This window comes from Malus domestica, chromosome 17, assembly GCF_042453785.1.
Source record: "Malus domestica chromosome 17, GDT2T_hap1".
Taxonomy (NCBI): domain Eukaryota; kingdom Viridiplantae; phylum Streptophyta; class Magnoliopsida; order Rosales; family Rosaceae; genus Malus; species Malus domestica.
In genome coordinates, this window is record NC_091677.1 from 28,923,229 (window position 1) to 28,949,790 (window position 26,562).

Sequence of the window (26,562 nt, forward strand, 5' to 3'; positions counted from 1 at the left end):
ATTGCCACCGCCACCATCACCACCATAACCATAGTCGCTACAACTGTCAACCGTTACTACAGTCGCCCTACCACCATTGTTACCTCTACACCCCAATATTGGCACCGCAACCATACCCCCACCATTGTCGCTGCCATCACCACTGTTGCCACCACCACCACCGTCACCACCATTGCCCTTGCCACGCCACCACCCCCACTACCATGTCCATTTGTTTCATTGTACAAATTATATCACTTTTACATTAAATTTTAACAAATGCTTTTACACTGTTTTTTATACTCACATCGTTTTTAAAAATACAGTGTATCAAACACTCAACTACTTTATTTTACAACTATTTATTCTTAAAACACAACATAAACATTTTTTAAAAAAGCGCAGCAATCCCAAACTTGCCCTAGATATGGTGATTTTAGATATTAATTTAATTGGTATAGGAAATTTATGCAGATGCTTGAAATGATTTTAGCTTCAAACTTCTTATTTCAAACATACAAACCATTTCAGGCATCTGCACAATTTTTCCAAACCAATTTTGAATCAACTCCACCTTATACAAAACTTCTTAATTTTTCAATTCAAGTTGCACATTTTAAGTCTCTCTCTTACACTTCAGTCCACCCTTGCATAAACCCTAGTCGACTCTCACTGTTTATTAGAAAGATTTAGCTTAAATTCAATCATGGACGACTTTCGAAATTTGAAAAAACATCGATCCATATTTTAATTAAGGACTTAATGCACAACATGTTATGATTTTTTTTCGCTACATTGTTAAGGATGAGAGAGATGATTTTTTTTTATTATAATTTTTGTTGTTTTTTATGTTGGCCCCCCTGTGTGCATTCATTAAGATTTTGATAATTTATTTTTATGAGTGACTGAGAATATGTTATTCTCAGGTCGATCATAGGGCTTCCAATTGGTTTCCAGTACCACTGACCTGCTCCTGGATCATTCTCGTGGTGTATTGGGAATTATACAATGCACCTGGAAGTTGGGATCTTATCTGTAATCTCTTTAAGGTAAAGAAAACGCATTTTCCATATTTGACGACAACATCCAATTGTGATTTCAAAACCCTAATACCAGCAGCAGCATGAGCCCCTGGATTTGAAATGCGCCCATCGTTTGCACCCTCCTCTCCACCTATAAAACTGACCACATTGACACCTTCATTACTCATTACTCATTAGGTTTTAGGGTTTCAGAAAGAGAGAGATGAAAGTTTGTGAGGCATCTGAAAGCCAAGATGAAGAGGATGGCGGTGCTGGTAGGGTTTTAATATATCGCATCCATGATTTACCAGATCAGGTAGATTTCTTTTTTTATTAAAATTTGACCTTCATCTTAATTTTTCGACAAACCTTTGATAAATTAGCAAATTAGCCTTTGAGAATATATATGATTCATATGTATTAATTAAAACTTTTGATCAGCTGCATATGTTAATTTCATCTACGTGATTTTAAGTTTTTGGAATTACAGATGAAAATCTCGAAGAGCGTGGTCTGATCAACAAAACACCATTGTTTGGGGGTCTCAGTTGAACCGCTGAACCACCCTTCAGGAATCCGGTACCGCAAAATCTCTTCTGCTGTTTGGGAGAATGGTACCGGTGACAAAGAGGCTCGTAGAGCGAGAGCCGTCAAGACTGAAGTGCAAGCGCATGCTCTGAATGGCGGACTGCGACTCAAGGAGACTCTTCTGAGTTCTGACCCAATCATCCGATAACAACAACAACGCATTCAAGATACACTCTCAGTTAAAGAGAAAGATCAGAAGCAAACATCTCAAAAGGAGGACATTGTTTATATCTAGTCTTAATCTGAACCAAGCTGTTGGTCCACAACTCTCAATTCATTTGCAAGTCCTATATATGTTATTTAGAAGTTTAAAGTAGAAAAGATACATACAAGACATATATAAGCCTTCTGTGTATTTTGGCATAACGTACCCTTCCTTCATCTAACAGTAATAAATCAATGTCCTTGCCTGCCTGCCTAAGATTTTACTTGTACATTGATGTCTAATTTTTATGTCATTTTGTGTTACTAAGTTGGGTGTTTCATTGTTGGTTTGATTTCTTACGAGACATGCATAGCAATAGTGTTGCTTAAATATTCGCGGCCTGCGTGCTGTAATTAAAATACCAATTTTGTTTTAGTGTTTTAATATTTCAGTTTACTACTCTCAAGTTTCTTAATTTTCAACATTTGGTACATTAAGTTTTTTTTATCTCAAAGTGGTACCTGAAGTCAAAATTTTAAGACAATTTCATACATCCGTTAAGGTTGCTGTTAAGTCAACCGTTAACTGATGACGTGACGTTCAACTGGACATTGACTTGGCACTATGTGACAATCTGGGCCCATTTTAATATTAAAAAATTAATTTTTTTTTATCACATAAAAAAAAATCCTTTTAGTTACTTCGATCCGCCCCTCCTTCCCTCCCCAATCCCCTCCTCCCTTCTCTCCTCCGCACCCCACCCATCATCTTGAGCCATGGAGCTTCGAGCTAGACGGATCATCGTCCGTGCAAAACCCTAGAAAATTACTTTCTCTTCTCTCTGTTATGGGGAAGACGGATCATCGAGCACGAACCGCAAAAAAATGTAATCGCAATTGAGCCTTCCCCTTCGTCAAATCACCACCGCGAGCGTCCAATCAACCGGATCCACCTTTCCTCGTCGCCGATGCTGACGGATCTGTGGTCACATTTGAGGGCGAGCTTGGTGACGGCGTCGAAGCGAGAAAAGAGGGAAGGGGTGATGGGTGATGGGTTTTGGCCGTGTGGTAGAGGGCGGGCGAATTGGGATGTGGGTTTTGGTCAGCCATTGAAATGGAGCCCGACCCGGATCTGTACGGGTCCGCTGAAAGACACAGTTGAAGACGGAGGCGTTGGAGGGTGAGCTGCAGTTGATGAGGTAGTCGCCGGAGGGTGTGAAGGAGGCTGAGGTGTGGAGGAGAGAGATGAGGGTTAGAGAGAAAAAATAGAGACCGAGATGGGTTCGTCCCCGTGAAGCTCCCACCCAACTCAGGAATGGACTTTGGTTTTTGTTTAAAAATCAAAGCTTTAATCTTTTTAGAAATATCTGGGGGCCTTTTAGCACATTGATTGGTGTTGCGGAGGTGTTAGGAGATACAACCTGTGCATGTTTTGGAGTAGGGAGACGAGGAGGAAGAAGGGGTGGGGGAGGACTACGAAGAGGAAGTGGAAGAAGAGAAGAGCTTGGTGGGTTCGTCAACAATGGCGGTGGTGCTGCCGCCGTTGTACTCCGGGAAGAACAACAGAAGCAAACCCATACCACAAGACGGCTGGGGCGGGGAAAAAACCCAGAACGTCTCCTTCCAAATTCAAAGTTGTAGTCTTTAGGTTTTTAATTTTTTTTAACTTTATTATTTTTTATTTTTAATATCCACGTGATGCCCAATCCAGTTGGGCGTTACATCACCAGTTAAACGTTGACTTAATAGTAATCTTAATGGATATATGAAACTATCCCAAAATTTTGACTTCAGATACTACTCTGAGATGAAAATAATTTGATATACTAAATGTTGAAAACCAATAAACTTGAGATAGTAAACTGAGATTAACCCTATATTCATTTAGCCCTGGATGTATTTTCTTTTGCAACAAGAGTTATTTAATATTCTCCGCCAAGTTATTGATCAGTATGAGTGAATATGCATGACATGGTATGTGTAGCCAGTAGAGCCATCTTCTATTCCACCTTAAACAATGGTAAATTCACTAATTTATTGATCTGATGTTGACATTTATGCAAGTAAGTTGGAGACGTTTCTCATTGCGATTGGTAGTGTAATAGCGATTAGTTAGGTGCATTTTGTTAAGCAATTGTTCTAATTGTATCTCTAGATGGATGTCCTTCATTGTTGGTTTGATTTCTTAGGACAGCATTAAAATAGTCTTGTTTTAATATCAACAAAGAGAAAGGAATTTAATGACTGCGTGCTGTAATTCCTGCATGACAATGCATTGAGCATTAGTGCAACCTGTATTTCCTTTTCCAGTAAGAGTTATTTAACATTTTCCATTAAGATTTGTTACATAATGTTTAAAAAAAAACTAGTATTGAGACTAGCCTAGGCGGTTTTTTAGACGGGGCTATCAAGAAAACACCTTTGTTGAGTGAAAGTATGCTATAGACTCGCCTAAGCGTTTGAATTATTAATTAAAAAAAAAAAAGAACAGCCCAAACCCAAACATCATTTTGGGCAGAGGTTTTATCAAATTCATGTTAATTTTATGTTTCCAACTACGTTCTATTAGTTTATTATGACTTTAATAATAGTCAAATATTTGATTGCTTGGCATGCCAGCTTGATTGTTCTACAAAAGTATTATATATGTTGTATTATAATAAATTTAGATACTGTAAGATTATCGTCCAAATGAAACTATCCATGAAACATCTTGACTTCGCCTTCACCTTTTAAAATATTGGTTACATATTTTTTTCTTCGTACAAACGATATTCTACTATAGGGAGACTTTCCGTAATTTACTGATCATGATTTTGATTGCTCTGGAATATAATTTGGCTTTGCCGGGATGAATATGGTCATCTTGGTCAAATGACACGACGGAACATTTGTAAGTTTGAATCTTAGTTAATAAACATGTGGTTGAACATCAATATCAGCAGCCAAGTCTGAATACGCTTTCTTTTTGGTCCACAGATCTTAACTGGCAAGATAATGATGCCCTGACCAAATTCCTTTCACTGAGGAGCTCTTGAACAATTACTTATGGCCTGGGAGTTTAGGCATCGCAGATTATCGAGCACAAATATCCCGAGGAAATCGAATAACGATGTCAGAATATCTTCCTGAAGAAATTATAATCCAAATTCTTCTCAGGCTTCCCGTCAAACCTTTGATTCAGTTCACCTGTGTCTGCAGATCTTGGAACTCCATCATTAAACACACTAGCTTCATCAACAGACACCTCAACCTTAACCAAAACAAAACCAGCAATAATACCCCTTCCATCCTTCTCAGGCACTGCCCCCTCCAGGACCCCACAGTCGAGCAGTATTCTCTACATTTAGACAATGACTCCTTCCTGGAACACTCAAAGCCACAGCTTCCAGTTCAGAGCTTCAACGAGTGTTTCCGAGTTGTGGGCTCCTGCAACGGATTGCTTCTCCTCTCCGACGATTACCTTACAGAAACCAACTCTTTTATTCTATGGAACCCCTCAATAAGGAAGTTCGTCTCACTTGCAAAGCCTCATGCACCAACCTCCTCATGTTATTCTATTTGCGGGTTCGGCTTTGATTCGAAGAAAAATGACTACAAGGTAGTGAAACTGGTGTATCTCCCCCAAGATGATCAAGGCCAAGCTTGCCCTGAAATTGGGCTTTATTCACTAAATTCAGGGTCTTGGAAAACCATCACGGCAACTTCTCCTAATTACGTCATCGCTCAGACATTTTGGTCTCAAGTTTTTGTTCATGGAGCTGTGCATTGGATTGCGTCTCGTCGAAAAGAAAATGGACTCCGCAATGTGATTTTGTCATTGGATGTGAGTGATGAGACTTTTAAAGAGATTGAGTTGCCAGAAGATTTGGCTCGTGTGTTACCGACCAAGTACATGGCCATTTCAGCTGCTGGAAAGTCTATTGCCGTGAAGCACTATGATCAAAACATACATAGTATTTGGATCATGAGAGAGTACGGGGTGGTGGATTCATGGACAAAGAAATTCTCCATTGATACGCATGTCATCCCGAATTTCCGAGTTGTACAGATTATGGGGTGCAGGAAGAATGGCGAGTTTCTGTTAGAAATGTATGACCATGGAAGGAAGACTGGGGAGTTGGTCTCTCATGATCCCAATAACAACAGAAATGAATTTCTAGGAATTCATACAGATCCAGGGTATTCATGTATTGAATATTACACGGAGAGCCTAGCTTTACTCGATAGAGCGAGCGAGTTGATGCACGTTCCATGAAAGAGGAAGAAAACGAAGAACCGTTGAAAAGCAGCTGGGGTGCCATAGCTTTCATTTTTCATTTCGTGATATGTTATACTGTATAAATCCTTACTGAATTAGAGTATCCCTGTATGTGTTTGTCTCTCGATGATGAGATCGAGCTTCCATCTGTCTACATGTGAGTTCAAGAAGGGGGAAGAACAGGGAGAGTTATGTTTGTGCTTGCTTTGCTAATGTTTGTAGCTGCATGTATGTACGTCGATGCAGTAATACAGAAAATGAAGTAGCCTGCTAGTTCATCAGTAGTCTAGATTTTCAACTCGAAATTGGGCCAATCTATTTACACGCTGCCGCTAAAATTGGTAGGAATTGCAGGAAATGCTGATAGAACTGCTGGCGATGTTACACCGGAGGTCGGTCGAGAGTGAACTCTCTGGCAGCACGATTCTTAAACGAAGGTCCGACTCAATTGTCGAAGATACAAATGTTGAGAAATTTCTATCACCACCTCTAGGATATACAAAATTGTACAATGAGGGAGCCGAGCTGTTTTTGTTTCGCACAAACTAAACTTCGAAAATAATGTTTTCAAGCGTCTTCTTCTTTCTCTTCCTGAAGTCCCCGAGCACTCTCTCCCTCTCCATTGGTGTGGCAGACATTACCCACTTGCTAAATTCAAGCTCTCCCAAACCCATGAACTTAGAAAGGCGGCTGTACTGGATCCTTTTCTGATCCATGGGTGAAGGAAAATTTTCCTTCCCACCGATACCATCTAGTTTCTTCTTCCGCGAGACATGAATGCCTGGGTCCACGAGGCTACCATTCTGAGGGATGGTCATTTCTGTCGTCCCTTGAGTTCCATGTCCATAATTCACAATGTCTTCATTACGATGTGCATACACGATACCTAAGGAGTAAAAGACACTTTCAGTCGCTACAGCCTACATCTGCCAAACCAAATATCCTCAGAACAGGAAAATGACAAGAAAGCACAATGATATGAAAACTGTGAAAAAAAGTGCAACGCAAGAACAGAAGTCCAATGTAAATATCAAACTTACCGACTTCCTTGAGCACAGGTTGACTTGTTAAACGCTTCTCAGAATCACTGGTTGTTCTGGCCTCAGACACTGATGAAGATGCAACATCCACTTCTTTTAATGAAACATGATCGCTACCAAGTTTGGTTGATTCTTGTTTTGTACTATACAATTCTTTTTGTCCTTGCTTCTCATTCAACTCAAAGATTTCGCTGGTAAAGAGCTTATCTGAAAGGTCACGAAATAAATTGCAGATTCCGAAAAGTTCCCCTTGAAATTCTTTGCAATCCTGAAAGTAAGCCAATTGAGTGAGATACAAATATCTTGTAATTGAATGTCAATAGAAAAGTTCCAGAACTAACCAAAAGCAAAAACAGGTTGGTTTCTATACCTGGACACCTTCAAAATATCTTTTCTCCATTTTTCCAGAAACAGCAATGTTGGATAGCTGCTGTTTGTACACCTGACGCGAATAAACAAGCTCATCAAGGGAACCAGCAGAAAGAAAGCGGAAAACCACAACATGCCTCTTCTGTCCAAAACGAAATGACCGGTCCTGGGCCTGTAAGTCTTGGGCAGGGTTCCAGCTTGGATCAAATATTACCACACGATTTGCGCTGACCAGATTCAACCCAAGCCCACCAGCTCGAGTTGATATAAGGAACACCTAAAGCAATAAATCTGTCAAACGGAAATTTAAACACAAACTTCTCTGGTCATATGAATTTGAAATATACCTGTTTGCTAGGACTTGAATTAAAGTCATCAACAAGAGACTGACGCAAGTTGGTTGGTGTTGAACCATCAAGTCTTGAGAAGCAATAGCCTTTGCGTATGAGAAACTTTTCCAGTATGTCCAGCATCCTGGAAGAAGTAATTCTAGTTCAGGATAATAATTATCTAGATAGACAACCAAAAGAAGAAATGCAAGCATGGACATTTGCCCAAGAAAATATTCATTAAAAGAACGTTGACTATATAATCCATTTATTTAAAAATAAGAATGCAGAAAATAGATCAGGTTAAACACTTTTTCTTTCTGAGAAAGAAAGACGTGTACTGGACAATTCATTGACACGGAAAACATCAATTAAAACATTGACAATTTGACCAACGTATTAAATACCCTAAACAATGCACAAAGTTCCTGTGTTAAACTGAAACTTTATAATTACTTAAACATCTTTAGACCCCAAAAGAAGACAATTATAATTGAAAAAGTAGAATAACAGAAAAAAAAAAGCAACTGTGCCTAACCAATAAGGTTCTCACGTCACCTGACAGAGTAACTGAACAAAAGAACTTTGTCACCCCGTGAAATCCATGAGAACAAGAACTTTTCAAGTGCTCGCATTTTGCCACAATGTTTAACATCACTCAGGCCCATAAAACTCTCATTTTGGGTGTTCCCTCCCACCAATTCAGCATCTTCGCCAAACACAGCGGTGGCAAACTCTGCATCTTTCTTTTGCTTATCTGGGTCATCCTTTGGATTAGGCTTAATCAGCTCCAAGTGATTACTTATCTGTAAAGCATAACAGTACCATAAAACTAAGAAAGTAATGTGATAAACAGTCACAATGCATACGAACAAATCAATCCACGGTTCTCACCATAAAAGTAAAACATGCCCTATAAAATACAAAAATCCATTGCCCCTCTCACATTATCATTCTAACATATATCCTTTTTTTTTTAAACTTTTCTAACATTTTCCACTTAAGCACTGTTTTCTAAAATTCTTAATGCTGATGTTAAGCACATGCAGGGCTCTATAACAGAGCAGTGTTGATTTAACAGCCACCAAAGAGATCATGTCTCAAGGTGCCACAAATTCAAGAGAAGCCAGCCTCATGTCTTATGTTTATCTTGTGTAAGTAAATGTGCGCCCTACACATGCTAGACACACAAGGTTCAATACTTTAAAACAAATAAGAACAAAGAAGGTTCAATAGCTTAAGAGAGGGTTTTGTTTATCAAGTGGAAACAGTACAAACAGTTAAACCAGAGGTCCGTCTAAAGAAAACTCGAGCAAAACAAGAAAATAAACAGAAAAATTGCATATGCACAGACAAGCATAAACAGAAAAGCCAATACCAAAAGCACCAGAGGAATTTAAAAAAATGCTACTTCCTAGTTCATTCAATAGGAAGAGAGTAATCTTACTAAACTATTTAGAAAGTAACAGAAATTTTTTGATCTTTTGTAGCCCTTCATAGTTATTACTTATTAGTTTAATTTCCTTCAACATCAAGTAATCCAGCAACAAACTATCCCCTACAATGTCAAAGATTCCTAATGCACTTGAAACAACAGACAACCAGTCTATTTTTCCATTAAATGATTAATGAGAAACAGATCCTCAGAGGTATCTGAGACTTGAGACTTCCAAATAAAGTCAATGACCCTTTGTTATTGTATAGTAACGCACACAAAGTGAAAATACCGAAAACACACAGCACTGAAAAATATAATAACTTGGACGTTAAGTTGATTTTCAAGACAAATTATGCCCTTCTTTACAGCTATTTGTTTTCTCATTCATGTTATTCAATCTCTTATTGAAAAATACGCTTAGGAAAAAAAACTGAAACAATCCTGTGAGCGTTGCCTCTGCACCTTAAACTCATGCTCAGAAAACTATAACTTGAATAGTTACAACTTATAAAGGTGAAAAAACTTTTGAAAACCAAAGACTTTATTCCTAATAAAAAGAGAGTTAGGAGAAATAATCAGAGTACCAAGGGCTTAAAAACTAAAAATATCATTTACCTGTTGGAGCTTGACAAGGCAAGGAAGGACAATGCAGAAGGGGCATGAATCACAACCGTCGGGGTTCTCCTTGTGAAAGTATGGCCAAAGCTTTCCATGCGGGATAGTCCTTTTACAGCACTCAGCTTGAGTAAGAGGGCTTCCACAACTACATGGGTTGTCCTTATTTATTAGGCATTGGATATCCGGTAGCTGTAACATTCTCCTATACACCCGTTTTTGCAATTCACTCATAGCACAGAATATGACATTATCTTCCTTCCCCATCATAAGATGCCCAATAGTTTCCTCTTTCGTCCTTCTTAACATATATTTATGAAGAACTGCCGCTAGGTGTTGTTTTCGCTTATCAGCAACACGAACAAATCTTTCAGGAGCAGTTGACCTTTGGCCATGCTTGAGGGGTTCATCATAAAACTCCCGAAAATGTTCACGTGTTCCCAAGGATCCAGGTGCAACCCAGTCAAAGAGGTTAAAAAGTTCCATGATTTTGTTCTGCATTATGGTTCCAGTGAGACCAATACGCTTTAAGGTTTTAAATTCTAAACATGCTATATAGAGCTTTGATTTTTCATTTTTAAGCCGATGTGCTTCATCAACAATCACGATCTCCCAATTCACCTCTGACAACTGGCTGCCACATATTCTGTATGTGTCAAAGCTTGTGATAAGTATCTCAACTTCATGTGATCCTAATTTATCATAAATCAAATCACGATTTGCACCGTGGTAAACAGCAACACTAAAGTTAGACCACTTAGAGAATTCATTCTCCCAATTGTGGATAACTGAAGTAGGACAAACTATGAGAACAGGGGCTCTTTCAGCTGTTTGGCATTTCTTCAGTACTGTGGAGTCGATGCAATCCCCATCTTTCCCAAACACAGCAGCCAAGAATGCAATTGTTTGGATGGTTTTTCCTAGTCCCCTGTTCAATGTGTAAGAGAAATCAAGAGCTTGCTAACTAGGAACTTGAATGTACAAGTTGTGAGTTGCTAGAGATCAAACACAAATGCATATATGTGTTCATAGCTAATGTTATCCTTGCCAATCTATATTACGGTGGACTGTCTAGCAAAAGCAAAAACATCCTTAGAAAAAAAGAAGGCATTTTACCATATAAAATAACTGCAAAACACAAGGAAATGTTTTAATGGGCACTTTACAATACAGCAATGTAAGGAAATCAAAGAAACATTCACATTTCAAATGGGTAAAATCATCCCTATGATAATGGGCACTTTACAATACACCAACATAAGGAAATCAAAGAAACATTCACATTTCAAATGAGTAAAAATCATCCCTATGATAATGCACTGTCAAGATCTTGACCAAATAATTATAGTCCCAATCAATATGCTGTTCTCAAAAGTAACTACACATGCACTGGGCACACTGTCAAATTTACAATGGAAAGAGGAAAAAAAACTAATTTTTGGCATTTTCTTTCTCCATGTTAATATATACTTCCAAGGAGAGTGGCAGCTACCAACTGTTTTAAAGAGAAAAATTCCACTACGAAAATTTGTCCCAGAACCCCTTTCCAGGTTAGGTATATTCTTAAGTTAAAAGAAACTCATGTATCTTCGGTTCACAGTCTGAGTCTGAGAGAACGAGTGCTTCATCTACAGTTTGGAAAATGCATAGTCAAATCTGCTGGAGATATGCCCCCAAAACCAAACATTCATTTTTCACTAACCAATCACAACATTGAATGAAATGGATAATGCTCAAAATTAAATTACAATACAATTAAATAAAAAATAAAAAACAATGAAAATGCAAGAGTCCAGAGGACACAACTAAAAGTAAAAGGTCAGAACTTTAAGAACTATATAAGATGAAAGTTCATCACTACTACTTACATATCGTCACCAAGAATACCTCCATGATTTTTCTTGTACAGAGTATACAGAAACTTCACTCCCTCTCTCTGATGTTCAAGCAACCTGCAGTTAATGGATGCAGGAACCTGCAACGGGAAAACGAAGTGATATGGTAACTATACAAAAAGAGTCCAACAATTTTATATCTCATTCATGCAAACCATTCATATTGTAGAGACCCAAAAGCTATACTTATAGAACTTCAACTATTTCATGAATATAAAAACCAGTGATTTAGACGTTTCCTACAGATCCCCTTACAGACAAGAAAACTACAAGATTGGAATACAGTAGTGTCAGGCAGTTAATGTTTCAACAAAGTGACCAACGTTGTTAGAATCCCATAAGATAACAAATCATACAGGAAAAGCCTAATTATTTCTTTTGCATTCCACCACACTTCATTATTGTTTTCCTTTCCATTTCATTCACTTTAAAACTTCCAAACCTTCCTTTAGCCGCCAACGCTAAATAATGACCTCACTGCTCTGTCTGTTGCACAACTTTGGAACTAAGAAGGAAATGGCCTAATAACAATTGCTCTTCGAATAAAAGCCGATGTTAGAATTTTCCTAATCACCAGTTAACAAAAATTCTCTTTGACCACTAATAGCCACCATAGGCTCAAGTAATTCGGCCAAATCACATACATAATATCCAGGTTCATCAAGCACTTCCCTGGTCCTTGAAGTCATATTACTACTCGAACTTCCAATTATGAACCTAACTGTTACCATCACATATTTACTTAAGTTGTAAGGAGCAAACACTGACCGGAAACTTTTGTGTGGCGCGTGTGAATATATAACGATTGAATTGTGAATTTGTGAGACAATGCAAACAGAAAGAATGTACCTTTACGTTCCTTACACCAAGCAGATACATTTATGCAAACTAAACTAAATAATGATCATCGTAAATTGAAAACCAAAATTACCGCGAAAACGCAACACATATGCATAAATTTGAAACAATTATGAAAGGGAAAACAAAGTTTAATTACCTGTACAACTGGAAATTCTCCCTCACAGGACAAGATCAGGGGCTCATATGGTCCTGTGTGATCAAATTCAAAGAAACCCACTTTAGGGCTCCCACAGGCCACTGATTCTGGGTCGTCTTCTTCTTCATCAACCTCATCCTCACTACCATTCTGGTCCTGGATTTGTTTGGTTTCAATTGGCGGCAGAGACAATGGGTCTTGCAGTCTCAGAAGCTGCTGAGACAGAGACGATTTGGGGGGACGTCTTGGGATTGTAGGTTCTTCTACGGGTTGGGAGATTGAGGACTGTGATTGGGTTGATGGGATTGTTAAGGATGATGAGTTTCTGCAGGGTTTAAGGGCTTCTTTGAAGGACTGGAGGGACATTGGATATTGGTAGGGGGAGAGAGAGAAACGGGAGACGAAGAGAGCAAAACGGCCACAGAGAGAGAGACGGTGGGGTGGGGAAGGGAGAAACGGGTGGGGGCAGGGGAATTATTATTATTTTTTTTCCCCTTTCAGAAAACGGACTGTTCACCCGGTTCAATTCGAATCAGGATAAACCTAAGAGAAATTATATTCACACACCCCAAATTACTTCTCCCACACCTTTTTAATTTTTTAATATTTTCTACACACCACTAACACTTGATAGAAAAATATTAAAAAATTAAAAAGGTGTGAGAGAAGTAATTTGAGGTGTGTGAATATAATCTCCCTAAACCTAATTCCCAAATTGACCAAATCGCAATACTTCTGCTAAACTCCGAATTCAGATCCCTGCTCCACTCGCGATGAAGATGAAAGCCCTGGTTAACCAAAATTTGTAAATTACATCGAATTATACTCCTTTTTTAAGTTTATGATGACTATAATGAAAATTGATATGTTAGTACTAGTATATGCTTCAAGATGAAATTTTTAATTAAAATAGAAAATGTAATGTTAGAGATATTAAATTTTCAAACTAAATAATGTGTTACCAAAAGAAATGAACACACTAATCAACGCTTAAGTAATAATCCAATACTCAATTTTCATATCATTTAGTTTACAAAATTTTGTTTAAAAATTTAACCTCTTTAGTATTATCCAAATAAAAATGAGATTTGACACCATCTACACTTCCATGCTCATCTCCTTATCATTAATTCTGTTGCACTTTTTCGGCATTGTCACATTCCTCCTCTTTTAGGTCATTCATGTCTACATCACTCCGTTTAGGCACTTGACCCATGTGGTCTCCGTGCTTGAGCTTGTCTATGGGTATGAGTTGTTCAAGGAGAGGGTTGGGATTGCATTCGTGCTCGTTTTCGGGTATTTGACCATTTACGGAGTTGTTTGTTGCCATTTTCAGGTAGGCGGTGCACGACGGGGGGTTTTTTTGTGAGGATTGTAGTTGCTAATTGTAAAGTTGGTTGGGTTGTTGCATAGTGTGTTTTACCATGTCTACAAAGATAGAGATTAATTCTTCAAAATAATCAAAATTTAGAACTTGTTTGGATATGTTTTTAAAATAACTGAAAACATTTTTGATGAAAATATTTTTAGAACCAATCTTTAGTGTTTCGTGTCCTCAATCGTTGGTTATTATAATGGTTGAAATTTAGCAAAATGTGAGGCGAAGCCTAAATGTAAAGATTCAGATTCTTGGCATGCATATCAATACCAAATTGAATTCTCCCGTGGTGCTTTTCATATATAATGAATTTAAAAAAAATCAAATTGAAAAGTAAAAATAAAAATTCAATTACTAAATATTGGAAAGTAAAAAACTGGAATGATAAACTCACATTATTTTTAACTTCTAACACACTCTTGTTTAATTTTATTCGTTGTTTTCAATTTTTTTATTCAATACGATAGCAAAAAAGAGAGGGACGTGTTAAAAAAAATATATGCGAAACTCACCTCTCTTAGAAAAATAGTTTAACTTTTGCTGTTTGCTTTTGTTATATTTATGAAATCAATGAAAATGTATTTTATCAAAGTTTAAAAAAAAGAAAAGTGGATGGCATTTTAGTTTCATTTTAAAATTTACATGTTTTATTAAAGAAAAACAATTTTATATCTTAAAATGTTTCAATAAAAATGTCATGTTTATAGTGATGGCCTCTTAGCAGTAATGATAACTTTTTAAAATTTGGTTGCAGAAATTATTGTGGGGCAAAAAATAATCAAGAAAATTATGAAGGCGACATGTGAATTTTTGGGTAAAAATGACAAAATTACTCTTGAGGCATACCAGAATTCCCATGCGCATGCAATGGACAATAACGGCTTAATCAAAGGAGAGTCAAAGGTGATCAAAATGATATTTATTCAAATCTCTCTCATCACTTCTCATCAAATCCTCACTCAAAAGGTAACTCTCAATTTTCCTATTCAATTTACGATTAATTGACAAATTAAGTGCAAGATATTATCTTACATAATATCTTGCAATTATATTCATATTTCCACCGTATATGGCCGATCCCTATTATCCAAATAGGGCTGGCCACTCCCCTATAAATAGCCCCATTTTTCTCACTAAAATCCTAATTCATTCTCCCCTAAAAAATTTCCAAACATATTTTCTTTCAAATTCTAACTTTAGCATCATAGATTCTTCGCCCAAAACCCCCCATTCATCGTGGGTGTGTGAGGCTTTTGGTCTTAATCTTAGGTGTTATTATTTTGCAGGTGTATTTTCGTTAAATGAGAAGACGACATAAATTTGCATCCACAAATTGGTGCTTTCATTGAGAGTCTTGATTCACACGCTCGAAGAAGACTCTCGTATTCAAAGTTTCTAATTTCACGTTCATTTGTATATTTTTTGTACGTTCTTATTCCTATAATTTTTTTATAAAGTTCTTTGAATAAACGTAAAAGAAAAGTATAATGAGTAGAAATTCAGAAACCACGATGAACAGAACTTCCTATGTTCAAGGATTAGGACCACCACGATCCACGAGGCTCAACGCGACGACGAGTGGAGCGGCACCACCCTCAAAGGGCACCATCGTGGCTATGCAGTAGCCACCATAGCAACAGCCACTGTGGCAGTTCACTATGAGATCCAAACCCACGGTGAAGGCATCACCTTGCAGCCGCAAGCCTAGGCCTATGCTACCTTGCAGCAATGAGCTCAAGCTCGTGCTACAAGGGAGCCTAGCACTGCCCATTGCGAGCAGGCCCAAGACACAACCGCAGTTGCCAAGATAGTGGCCCAAGCCACGCCGAGGAAAGCCCAGCGCCTATGCGCTCTAGCAGCCCAGTCCGTGCTGATGGCCCGACCTATTTCTGTGGCCCAATCCACGATCCAGCCCACTCCCGTGGTCCTCCAAGCAATCCCGATCGTTCCAAGATCAATTCAATCATCCCAACTTCATATTTCTAGACTTACGATTGAACATAAAGTATTTTCACTTTATTTCTCCGTAGATTTGACATATCCTAACTCAAATCTTGCGCCTGGAATTCCTTACACTTCCATTACTCAAGGAGACACGTACTGTCCAAGCTCTTCCAATCTATATGGCGAACAACACTTGTCTCGACAAGTCATAAAGTTGATAAGTGCTCTCGTGTAACAGATGACCTTGGTGAATCAGCTTTTGCAGCATGCCCCAGATATAATGTCCCGAAGTAGGACAAAGGCAGATGACGAACCTCTCAAGTAGCGTCTCGGAAACTAGCCTATCGACCAGCCACGAACCGAGCGTTCGGGTAGTGTACACTTTTGACTGGGTCCCCGAGATAGCGTATGTTCTCGTCTTAGCGTGCAGAGGAGTGTGCATTCTCGGTTAGGCCCACGGACGAGCATACATTCACGGTTGAGGCCACACTTCGATAATCAACATAAGCAACCTTCTAGGCAAAGTGTTCATTTGCGGTTAGGCCCGCAAAGAGCATCCTCCACCTCACATTGGAGTAGGCAGCACAGCGGACGAATAGAAGCAATCACTCAATCAGGCTCAAGTTTAATTGACAACCTGTGAGAAATTTGCTCACCTGCTAGAAACGTACCACATGCACCGCAATTGTGGCATAGATGAGCTGAACACATGGAAGAGCAGCCTAGACTAGTAGGTCACGACAGGGGGCAGCCGAGAGCTCCGCTACCCCCAACAAAGGCAAATTCATGAAGAAGTAGAGAGGCTCATGACCGAACGATTGCACGATTTCCAACGTAACGAGGTCACTTACGATGCATTACAACAGAACATAAACCAACATAAGCAGATCAGCCTTCACGTACAAGATCGAGCATGCAGAGCCTCCATGTAAGTTCAGCATGCCATATTTCACATTCTTCAAAGGAGATGGAAACCCGAAAAGACACTTTAAGCACTACCGAAGTATAATAGTCATTTACTGGAACAACGACGCTCTCATGTGAAATATATTCACCATCACTCTGCAAGGAGAGACGTAAGATTGGTTTCACACCCTGTTGCCACAATCTAGCCGGAGTTTTGATGAGCTTTCTTTGGTTTTTACCAAAGAATATTCATTATACCGCTCGATCAAGAAGAAGTTTGACCATTTGTTCAACGTTAATGTGAAGAAGTTCAAAGCAGAGAAGGCAAAGATAATCGGATGCGACAACTCGATAGTTAGTGCAGCTTTCTAAAAAGGACTTCTAGCAGATCACCCACTGTTTGGAGAATTGATCATGAAAAAAGATCTAACTCTTGCACACTTTTTTGCTATGGCATAGAAGCATGTACTTTGGGACGGGGCTTGGCGAGCAGACAAGGTACCCGAGTATCCTCGAATAAAATATGTAGTAGCTCAAAAGAAAGAGGATAGAAAGCAATACAATAACAAAAGTAGGTATAAGGCAAAGCGTAAAGACCGATCCACGACCAAAGAAGGCCTGACGCTCAAGAACTACTCTAAGTTCACGATCTCGATCCACCGAATCCTCCGTGATATCAAAAGCGAACCATGGTTTAAGATGCCGAAACAATCAAATAAAGATACTTCCAAGTTGGACCATACCAAGTATTGTGGATTCCATCGAGGTCCCGGTCACACAACTGACGACTGCTACACTTGGAACAACTACCTAGATAAGCTCGTGAAAGAAGGCAAGGTCGACATATACTTGGACAAGCTAGCTGGGCAGCCTAGAAGGAACGTAGACGCTGACAAAAAGCCGTTAACCAAGACAATTCGGATTAATGACATTAACGTCGAATCCGAGCACTTGAGGGCAACCAATAACTCCAAGAAGGAAAAGATCCAACATGCTCTACTAGTCTCACAGGTCCAAGCAGTCAACACCCAACCTAGACCCATCGTTGGCTTTACCGAGCAGGATGCTGAAGGCGTTGATTTCCCACATGATGATGCACTAGTGGTATCTGTCCAACTAGCCTACGTATAGTCAACATAATGATTGTTGATAACGGAAGTGCAATCAATCTACTGCAACTCTTAGTAGTTCAGAAGATGGGCCTGGAAAACACAATCATACGCCGAGTGGAGGTGCTCATCGGATTCAATGAACACATCTCGATTGCCATCGGTAACATTACATTTAAAGTGAGAACACCACCAGTTGTCTCAAAGCAGATGTTCACAATAATAAGCGACCCGTTTCCCTACAATGGGATTTTAGGGCGACCTTAGCTAATAAACCTGGATGCTGTAACCTTTATCAAGTATAAAAAAATTTGATTCCACATCCTAGGAGGAGGAGTCAGAGAAATCAAGTCTGACTAGGCCACATCTCGACTATGCATTATGCAAGTGCTGAAGAAGTAAAAAAAGAAGACCTTTACCCTTGTAGAGGCTACCAAGGTCCAAAGGGACGATAAAGCTACCAAATAGCAATTACAACAGTCAGATTAAGAACATGGTGTCCAAATCAACGCACTAGCAGATGAGATGGGATGGAAACTCGAAGAGGATGTTAAACACATCATTCTTGATCCCTACCAGCCGTAGAAGATTGCTAGAATCAACTCATGTCTGAGCTCGAAAGAAAATAAGGAATTCACGGTTTTCCTTAGGGAAAGTCGTAACGTCTTTGCATGGTCACCTTTTGACATGCCCGACATCGACCCCAAGATAGCTTGCCACAAGATGCACGTTGACCCCGCTGCCAAACTGGTGATCTAAAAGAAAAGACATTTTACACTTGAACGAGTGGCAATCATTGAAGTAAAAATTGATAAGTTATTAGAAGCCAGATTCATAAAAGAGGTAACACACTCAACATGGCTTGCCAACGTCATACTAGTGATGAAGAAAGAGAAGGGGAAATTGAGGGTTTGCGTAGACTACACCGACCTCAGCAAAGGATGCTCGAATGATCCCTATCCAGTTCCCCAAATCGATCTACTAGTAGATTTAACTTCTGGGAACCAGCTGTTCAATTTCTTGGATGCATACTCAAGCTACAACCAAATAGCCATGTACGAGCCCGATAAGAAGAAAACCGCGTTCGCGATCAAACGAGGCACCTACTGCTACAAGGTCATGTTTTTTTGCCTCAAGAACGCGAGAGCCACTTCCCAACTACTGGTAAACATGATGTTCAAGAAGCAAATTAGAGTAACTATGAAAGTCTACGTCGACGACATCATGGTGAAGGTTAAATAGTGATTAGACTATATCGGCAACTTGGCGAAAACTTTCGACATCGTTAGAAAGTACAAGATGAAGATCAATCTCGCCAAATACACATTTGAAGTATTTTCAGGAAGATTCTCAGACCATATTTTCAAGCTCATACGGTCATTGACTCATTATCCTTTACGATTAATCCTACATGGTCCAGATACTTCTCAATGAACAATGAAGTGAGCGTTGGAACTTGGCCAATACGACTTAGTTTTTCAACCCTGCACGGCGATAAAAGCCCAAGCCTTGGCGTACTTCATAGCAGAATTCACACCTAGCCTAGGCGACGTAATAGAATGGTTCAACGATGCCCCAGAGGTAATCGAGCACATTCTAACCACGCCTGCTTCACCAGATGGAGACTTTTGGCATTTACATGTTGACAACACATTCGACTACAAGAGCTTGGGAGCAGGCGTGGTCCTTGTCACCCTAGAACGGTTCGATGCTTAAGCAGGCAATCACTTTAGGCTTCAAAACATCCAACAATAAAGCAGAGTATGAAGCCCTACTAGCAGGCCTTCAAATGGCAAAATATTTAGCGGTGAAAAAGCTTGCAATTCATTCCGATTCCCAGCTAATCACCAGCCAAACTACTGGGGAGTACACAGCAAAGCATTCGAAGATGGCGCAATACCTAAAGACAGTGTGAAAGCAGCTTACGGCATTACAGACTTACACCATCACTCAAGTTCCGCAGGCAGGCAACGCCCATGTGGACGCGAGCCAGTCTAGGCTCCACCCTTGACCACCAACTCAAACACTATTTTGATGGAGTATCTAGACAAGCCAAGTATAGAGGCGGAGCCAGCAGTCGAGGTGTTATAGGTTAGTACAACTTCAAACTAGCAAAATTCCATTATAGACTACCTGGTCAATGGCACACTTCCCCTGGAAAGATTGGAGTCTGGAAAGCTCCAAATAAAGGCAGCACGCTACTACATGTGGAACGACATTCTCGTCCGAAGATCCTATACTGGACCACATCTCTACTGCTTAGTGCTTCTCGACAGCCTAAAGGATATAAGTTCAATCTATGAAGGTGTTTGTGGAAATCACTTCGGAGGCCGATCCTTAACACATTAAGCTCTTAACGCAGGCTACTATTAGCCAACTATGCATCAAGATGCTAAGGGGTTAGTACAAAAGTATGACCATTGCCAATGCTACAAGCCAATACCAGTACTGTTTGCCAGCGAACTATACTTGCATGTGAGCCCTTGACCATTCATGCAATGGGCAATCAACTTGGTAGGGCCAATGATGCCCGCTACTAGGGGTAGAGGCATGATGGCGACTGACTACTTAACTAAGTGGGTAGAAGCAAAGCCCATGACAACCACAACTCAGACAGACATAGAGCGCTTCATATAAAGGAACATCATTTGCCGATTTGGCATCCTTCAATCCATCGTCACAGACAATGACTCGTAATTCGGGCAAAGATTTGGCGAAGTTCTTCTAGAAATATAGCATCAAGTAGTACATGTACACGTCGAGGTATCCCTAAGGCAATGGGCAGGTTGAAGCATCCAACAAGATGATTCTTGATTGCCTCAAGAAATCCATTTTCGGCAAGAAGGGAAAATGGTCATATGAACTTTCTGGATGTCTATGGGCATATCTCACCACCAAATGATGACCAACCGGTGAGACTTATTTCTATTTGGCATTTAGTTCAGAAGCAATCATTTCTCCCAATGTCATTATGCCAAGTATCAACATTCTACTGTCAAGCATCGAGCATAACAAAAATGAGATGGCCACAAACTTAGATCTAGCAGAGGAGAAACGTGAGAAGGTCATCACCCACATCGCAACCTACTAGCAACAGCTTCTCTCTAGCTATAATAAAAGGGCCAAGATCTAGCAGTTCCAGCCTGGAGATCTAGTGCTAAGAAAAGCCTTCAACATTGCTTACATAGAAAACTCCAAAAAGATGGATTCCATTTGGGAAGGTCATTACAAGATCAGCAGAGTAGACGGCAATGGTAGTTACACCATCGCCACCATAAACGACAAAAGGATCGAAAAACAGTGGAATGCTTACAATCTAAGAAAGTACTATACGTGACCTCCCACTACTTCAAAGCCTGAAGACTCAAGCAGCTCGACGGGCACCACCTCACAAGTCGAGGACTATCAAGTTGTTATGTAGTTCCTACCTTATAACTAAGTTTTTGTTCGTTTCACTCGTTTTTCAATGAGGAATTCAGAAGTAATTTATAACTTAGCTCGGCTGCATGCTTACAAAAACTGATCACTCTTGCACTTCAAAAGAAGATCATGCCCTTCTTAGGGACTTATCGCAGGAATTGCACCTCCTGGGGACCAACCATGCTCTCTAATACGGGAGGATAAACTTTACACTCCGAATATCCAAACGTGGGTGAGTAGGGTTGCCCTGGTGCAACTAGGTACACGATGGCTTGCGCCGGGATTCCTAGAAGTAGCCATATGGTCTTTTTCAAGGCTTAGCTAACAAAAGAATTTTGGGTCTTTTAGCCTAATCCGCGGGGAGCTGGGCCTCAGAGATAGAAGAGGCACATTACGCAGTACGCCCTATGGACGGCTGCCCTGGAACCTTAAAGCTGCTATTGAGTGCACTAAGGTAGTCTACGGTTTCTAGAAGATTGCCTATGGTTTGCCATTCGAGCAATAAGCTGCGCTAAACTTATACAACTGCACATTTTTGTGAAAGGTTAAACAAGTTAACATGGAAGCTTTATCCATTTTCGACATGCCACGCAATCGATAAGCCTCACCTTTGCCAAGCGTAAAATGATCGTGTAGATCTATGCTAATTCTTAAAGTGTTGTGATACTTGCTACGCGACCCATATAATTGGTTACATAAAGAGCAGGGAGTTTTCTCGGACCTTTGCCTATGAAATTCCATATAACCATGTACTTTTGATACCAAAGGTTAGTGAATTTCATGACTTTTATATGTTGTGATGCAGGTGACGCAACTTAAAGGATTGAAGAAAGCCAAGGTTAATAGCCTAATGGTTACGCAGACTTGTCTGCTTCTGTAAGTAAGGCTTCTGGCTGCCGACCCTCTGGCTAGCAACTTTGCAAAAATTTTACACCAACATCTATGGCTGCATAGGCTATGGTGGCCTGTCTACTTATAAAAAAGCAGCACGCCTACCGCTGATCTAAAAGTCAAACGTTGGGTGTAAACAAAAGAAGCGAAGATGGAGAAAAACGAAGGAAGCAAGTTTATTAAATTTTCTAGTAAAATTGATAAACAAATAGCAAAGGCCGAAGGAGTTCAAGAAAAGCAAAAATCAACAAGGAAAACAAAGAAAATCTTAAAGATGACCTAAAAAACTACTCTTTAGCAGCTTGGACATCCCACGACTACTCGCAAACCACACCTTTAGCAGCCCCAACACACTCAGCAACGACATCATCCAGCGCTTTACCCCGGCTGCTCTAACCTGAGCACCAACCTTTTCGACTACTTCACCAATAGAGGCCTCAAAAGTAAAGGGAAACAAGTCTTCTGGAGAAATAAAGAAGATCTTGAAGTCTTTCCCAGCAAACTTAAAGTCAAATGGCCTACCAAAAAGACGATCTACATAACCCAACTTGTAGAAATCGGCCTAACTATGAACAAGCGAACCTTTGAACCTGGCCTTCTCACCCTCTAGTTACTTGTTCTTATCGAGCAGACCAACACGGACGCAGTGCAGCTCATCCACTTCTTTCTTCAAACTTTCGTTGATCTTCAGCGCACATTGGAGTTCCAACACTTGGGGTTCAATGATGTGGTAGAAACTAACACACAAATTAAACACTATAATTTGGAAAATCGTAGTATGAGCAAGTAGGGATCGTTCTAGGCCAGGGATTTCAACACAAATTAAACTTAAAAACTGAAAACTAAGCTAGACTAACACAAAATAAGAATTGAGGGGGTTTTTGAACGAATTTGAACTTAAAACAAGTAAATTAAAGAAAGAAATTAAGTTCGGTACGAAAATTGGGTGAAAGGCTAGTTAGAGGATTCTTCTCCACACATGAAACATATGCATACAAATTGATTTCCAGTTATTATTCCTATAAACCATGAACGACAATGCCCCAAATTAATTGTGAACTGCACAAATTAACTCTCAGCTTTTCCTAGATTCATTGAATTGGACTCAGCGACGCAACCAAATTATTCTTATCAAGTTCCCTATATGAACAGCATGATAGAGATACATATCAAAGATCATTAAGTTCTGTGAAAAGCATAAGCATTGACAAGGCATTCATAACCATGAACTACATGATACTCCTGCCAGGAATTTACTTAACTCAATCATGACTAGTGACTTTTACTACTTGTAAATATAAGTTCATAACGATTAGGTGAAATTCCCTTATATTCTAGCATCAAATCCCTGCATGCAAACTAAGTGTGCACCCTTAATCAACACACAAGAATAAGTTCTTAATAAAATAGATAAGTAAATTGCATTCACGATTTATGAAACAATAACTGGATGTAATCAATTCATACGAAACATATGATCATGGCTTCGAATTCACCTCTAGCTAAAAAGAAATTTAGTTACACATGTTTGTCATAACTAAATAAAAACAATCTAAATTAAACATTGAAATCAAATAAGAATAGAAAGAACTCTGAGACACTCCAGCAATGGCAGATTCGGCTCCTCCTCTAGATGGCAGAATTAGCTCATTTTCTCCTTGCAAGCACGGCTCAAAATCTCATTCTCTCATCCAGAAACCTGTGGCACTCTCACCAATTTTCTTTCTAAAAATTCTTTTTGAAAGCTGCGGCAATAACTTGTATTTATAGGGCTAGGGCACAGCCTACTTTGTGGTGGAAAAGGATTGAGTTGTTTGCAGTGTTTTAGGACTCCTTAAATCAAATTAGAAGTGGTTGAATGTGATAAGGAATCCCCCTTGCAACTGGAGATAAGGTAAGATAGGATAAGGATATGATAAGATAAGGTTGAGATAAAACAGAACTGGATAAGATAAGGTAAGTTTGGATAAGGATATGATATGATTAGATAAGGTTTCCCTTTAATTTTTGATTCCTTGTCTCCCAAGCCTCACTCTTAATTCCTCCATATCGTAGCACATTTCTAGCATTATTTAAACCCTAAAAACGTCCATCCAAAGTGCTCCCCACGCATGCTATCCAATCCAAGTCCAAAACTGCTCCAAATTGCTTCATTTAGCCATTTATTGTCATTTTTGCCAATTGGACCTACAAACATACGAAAATAGCTTAAATCACTATAATAAATAGAAACTAACGCACTAAATGCAAAGAAATAAGCTAACAAAGTCGCATAAATATGTGGTGTAAACTTGCAAGTGCACAAGAGAGTCGTAATATAACGGTTTGCAAGTCCAAGTATCATTCCCACAAGGATTCTAATTAAAGCTCCAATTTGATGAACTAAACCAAATCTAATAATATTAATGACACACAACCCCAAACAACGAACTAGACTCGATCTTAATTAATAAATCAGTCAAGGATGTGAAGAATTTGTTGTGATGATTTTATAAGCGAACAAAAACAGAACCTTAAGTAAAAACTGAAATTAAAGAAAAGAAAATGTTGTGTTTTAAGGCAAATGATGAAAATCTAGGGATTCAGAATCAACCACAAGCAATCTAGTTTAGGTTTCAATGCATTCAATGGATCTTTCAATTCTTTAGATGATAATTCCCGTATCTAAGTCCTTGTCAGGCACATTAGACCATAGTTTTCCTTAAGTGAATGATTCTCTCCTAGTTCAGCCAGATGTCATATATCCTAACATGCAGTCTATCCTGGTTAAGGCATAAATTTAATAAGTAGGACTCTTTACGCTCTAGAAAACAAGGGAACCAAGCAAACCATTATTCTTTGTCAAGCAATAATGTAATTTACCACACTTAACCACAAGAAGCTAATTGAATTATATTGCTAGTTCAGCCTCAAATTCATCTTCCAATCTTACTAGATGCAAAGTCCTAAGGTGATCAATCAAAGAACTCAAACAAACAGTAACAATTCAAACAGTGATTAAGCATTTATCTAAAAGAAACTAGAAATCCAATGAATAACATTAAAAACCATAAACATCCATGCTAGGGCATCATCCTAACCCTAGAAAAAGAGTTTAGTTACTCATAAAATCTGAAAACATAATTAAAAATCTTTAAAACATGAAAAACTTCGGAAGGATGGAAAGCGGCTGCTGCTCTTCTTTTGGTTCCTTGCTGCGACCCCCCTAAAGCACGTGCCCAAAAACCCCCTTTATATGGTAGACAAGTCCTAACATAATTAGGTCTTGTGATATCCTTTGTATTGCATAACTGAATGATGTGGCAAGTAAACTTCCCAAATAATTACTTCAAACCCATTCGAAATAGGATTAAAGCCAGCTCAACACGTTCTATCTTGGGCTTTGGACTTCGACTGAATTATGACTCGAAAAACCCAACAGACTTCGCAATTTCCGCATAGACTAGGCTGACCGGCGTCTTGTACGAAAACCTTCATAACATTGTCTAGAAAACTCGAAATTACAGTCCGTAAAATTCCTCTGAAAGCTAACATCCATATCTTTCCAATGGTATAAGGCTCAACAGCTGGTTCATTCTAAGGAAGTACAGTTTAATCCGTAAAGTTGACTGATCTGCACAAACAGCTTCTGCTTCCAGCATGCCAACTCATTTTAATCGCAAAAGTGCTCATTTTTCTTCTTTCTTCATCTTCACTCTTCAAATCTAAGAAAAACATAAAATTAAGTGAAACAAACTAAATTCACTCAAAAACATAACAAGAATCGAAACTAAAGGGCGTTAAAATGTATGCAATATTGGTCGTATCAATATGCTTCTATCAAATTCCCCCACACTTAGTTTTTGCTAGTCCCTAAGCAAAACAAAGAAAACAAAACACAACCTAAACCTTCCAACAATTGCCTCAGGGATTTCTAATGAAACATGACATCTTAAAAATCACTACTCACATAGATTTTAGCCATCCTTGCTCTTGAGCTTATACTTAACCACAGTAACCACTCACAAGCTCGCATTTAATCAATTAAAACAACATCTGAAAGTAGTAACATGCCTTAGAGAATTCACTCAATTCCTCACCAGATATACTCTCTATTTTCACACAGATTTTCTGACTACACTCCTTATACTAAGTATATGTGAGAAGATTGACGTAAATATGTAGACTAGCACTCACATATGTTATAACAAAGAAGAAACTTTCTGGAATTATTAATACAAACATGTATATGATCTCA

The 26,562-nt window shown here is 39.1% G+C and overlaps 3 protein-coding genes and 1 long non-coding RNA gene across 7 annotated transcripts; 3 read left to right on the forward strand and 1 right to left on the reverse strand.

Moving 5' to 3' along the window:
• The first annotated feature begins 1,183 nt into the window (after positions 1–1,183).
• Positions 1,184–2,017, forward strand: LOC139193671 (uncharacterized). 2 transcript variants are annotated; one of them, XR_011578031.1, is made up of 2 exons: positions 1,184–1,317; positions 1,477–2,017. It is a non-coding gene; the product is annotated as an uncharacterized lncRNA (long non-coding RNA). The 2 variants fall into 2 exon arrangements; XR_011578030.1 differs by having other exon boundaries at positions 1,492–2,017.
• A 2,521-nt stretch (positions 2,018–4,538) lies between these two features.
• LOC103405650 (F-box/kelch-repeat protein At3g23880-like) lies at positions 4,539–6,278 on the forward strand. The gene has a single exon (XM_008344673.4). The coding sequence runs from the start codon at positions 4,846–4,848 to the stop codon at positions 5,989–5,991; it is 1,146 nt and encodes a 381-aa protein (XP_008342895.3). The 5' UTR covers positions 4,539–4,845; the 3' UTR covers positions 5,992–6,278.
• A 140-nt stretch (positions 6,279–6,418) lies between these two features.
• On the reverse strand, positions 6,419–13,518 carry LOC103426159 (switch 2). Of its 3 annotated transcripts, none has more exons than XM_070817146.1 (9): positions 13,381–13,518; positions 12,678–13,220; positions 11,654–11,760; positions 9,786–10,431; positions 8,291–8,538; positions 7,751–7,877; positions 7,405–7,680; positions 7,035–7,302; positions 6,419–6,880 (listed from the first exon to the last, which is right to left on the reverse strand). In XM_070817146.1, the coding sequence occupies exons 2-9, from the start codon at positions 13,041–13,043 to the stop codon at positions 6,540–6,542; spliced, it is 2,379 nt and encodes a 792-aa protein (XP_070673247.1). In that variant the 5' UTR covers positions 13,044–13,220; positions 13,381–13,518; the 3' UTR covers positions 6,419–6,539. The 3 variants fall into 3 exon arrangements, with proteins under 3 accessions (XP_070673247.1, XP_070673246.1, XP_028953743.2); XM_070817145.1 differs by having other exon boundaries at positions 9,786–10,713; XM_029097910.2 differs by having other exon boundaries at positions 6,419–6,920; positions 9,786–10,713.
• Positions 13,519–17,604: 4,086 nt separating this feature from the next.
• On the forward strand, positions 17,605–18,036 carry LOC139193450 (uncharacterized). Its single transcript, XM_070816476.1, has one exon. It carries the CDS (start codon positions 17,605–17,607, stop codon positions 18,034–18,036), a length of 432 nt encoding a protein of 143 aa, XP_070672577.1.
• Positions 18,037–26,562: the final 8,526 nt, after the last annotated feature.

Bases quoted from the DNA above. Each gene is read 5' to 3' on its own strand.
- LOC103405650 (XM_008344673.4), top strand. From the start codon at position 4,846: ATGTCAGAATATCTTCCTGAAGAAATTATAATCCAAATTCTTCTCAGG.
- LOC103426159 (XM_070817145.1), bottom strand. From the start codon at position 13,043: ATGTCCCTCCAGTCCTTCAAAGAAGCCCTTAAACCCTGCAGAAACTCA. The intron at 11,761-12,677 runs GTAATTAAACTT...TTCCCGTTGCAG, and splicing joins GAGAATTTCCAGTTGTACAG to GTTCCTGCATCCATTAACTG. The intron at 7,878-8,290 runs GTGACGTGAGAA...TACTTCTTCCAG, and splicing joins TTGTTCAGTTACTCTGTCAG to GATGCTGGACATACTGGAAA.
- LOC139193450 (XM_070816476.1), top strand. From the start codon at position 17,605: ATGCCGAAACAATCAAATAAAGATACTTCCAAGTTGGACCATACCAAG.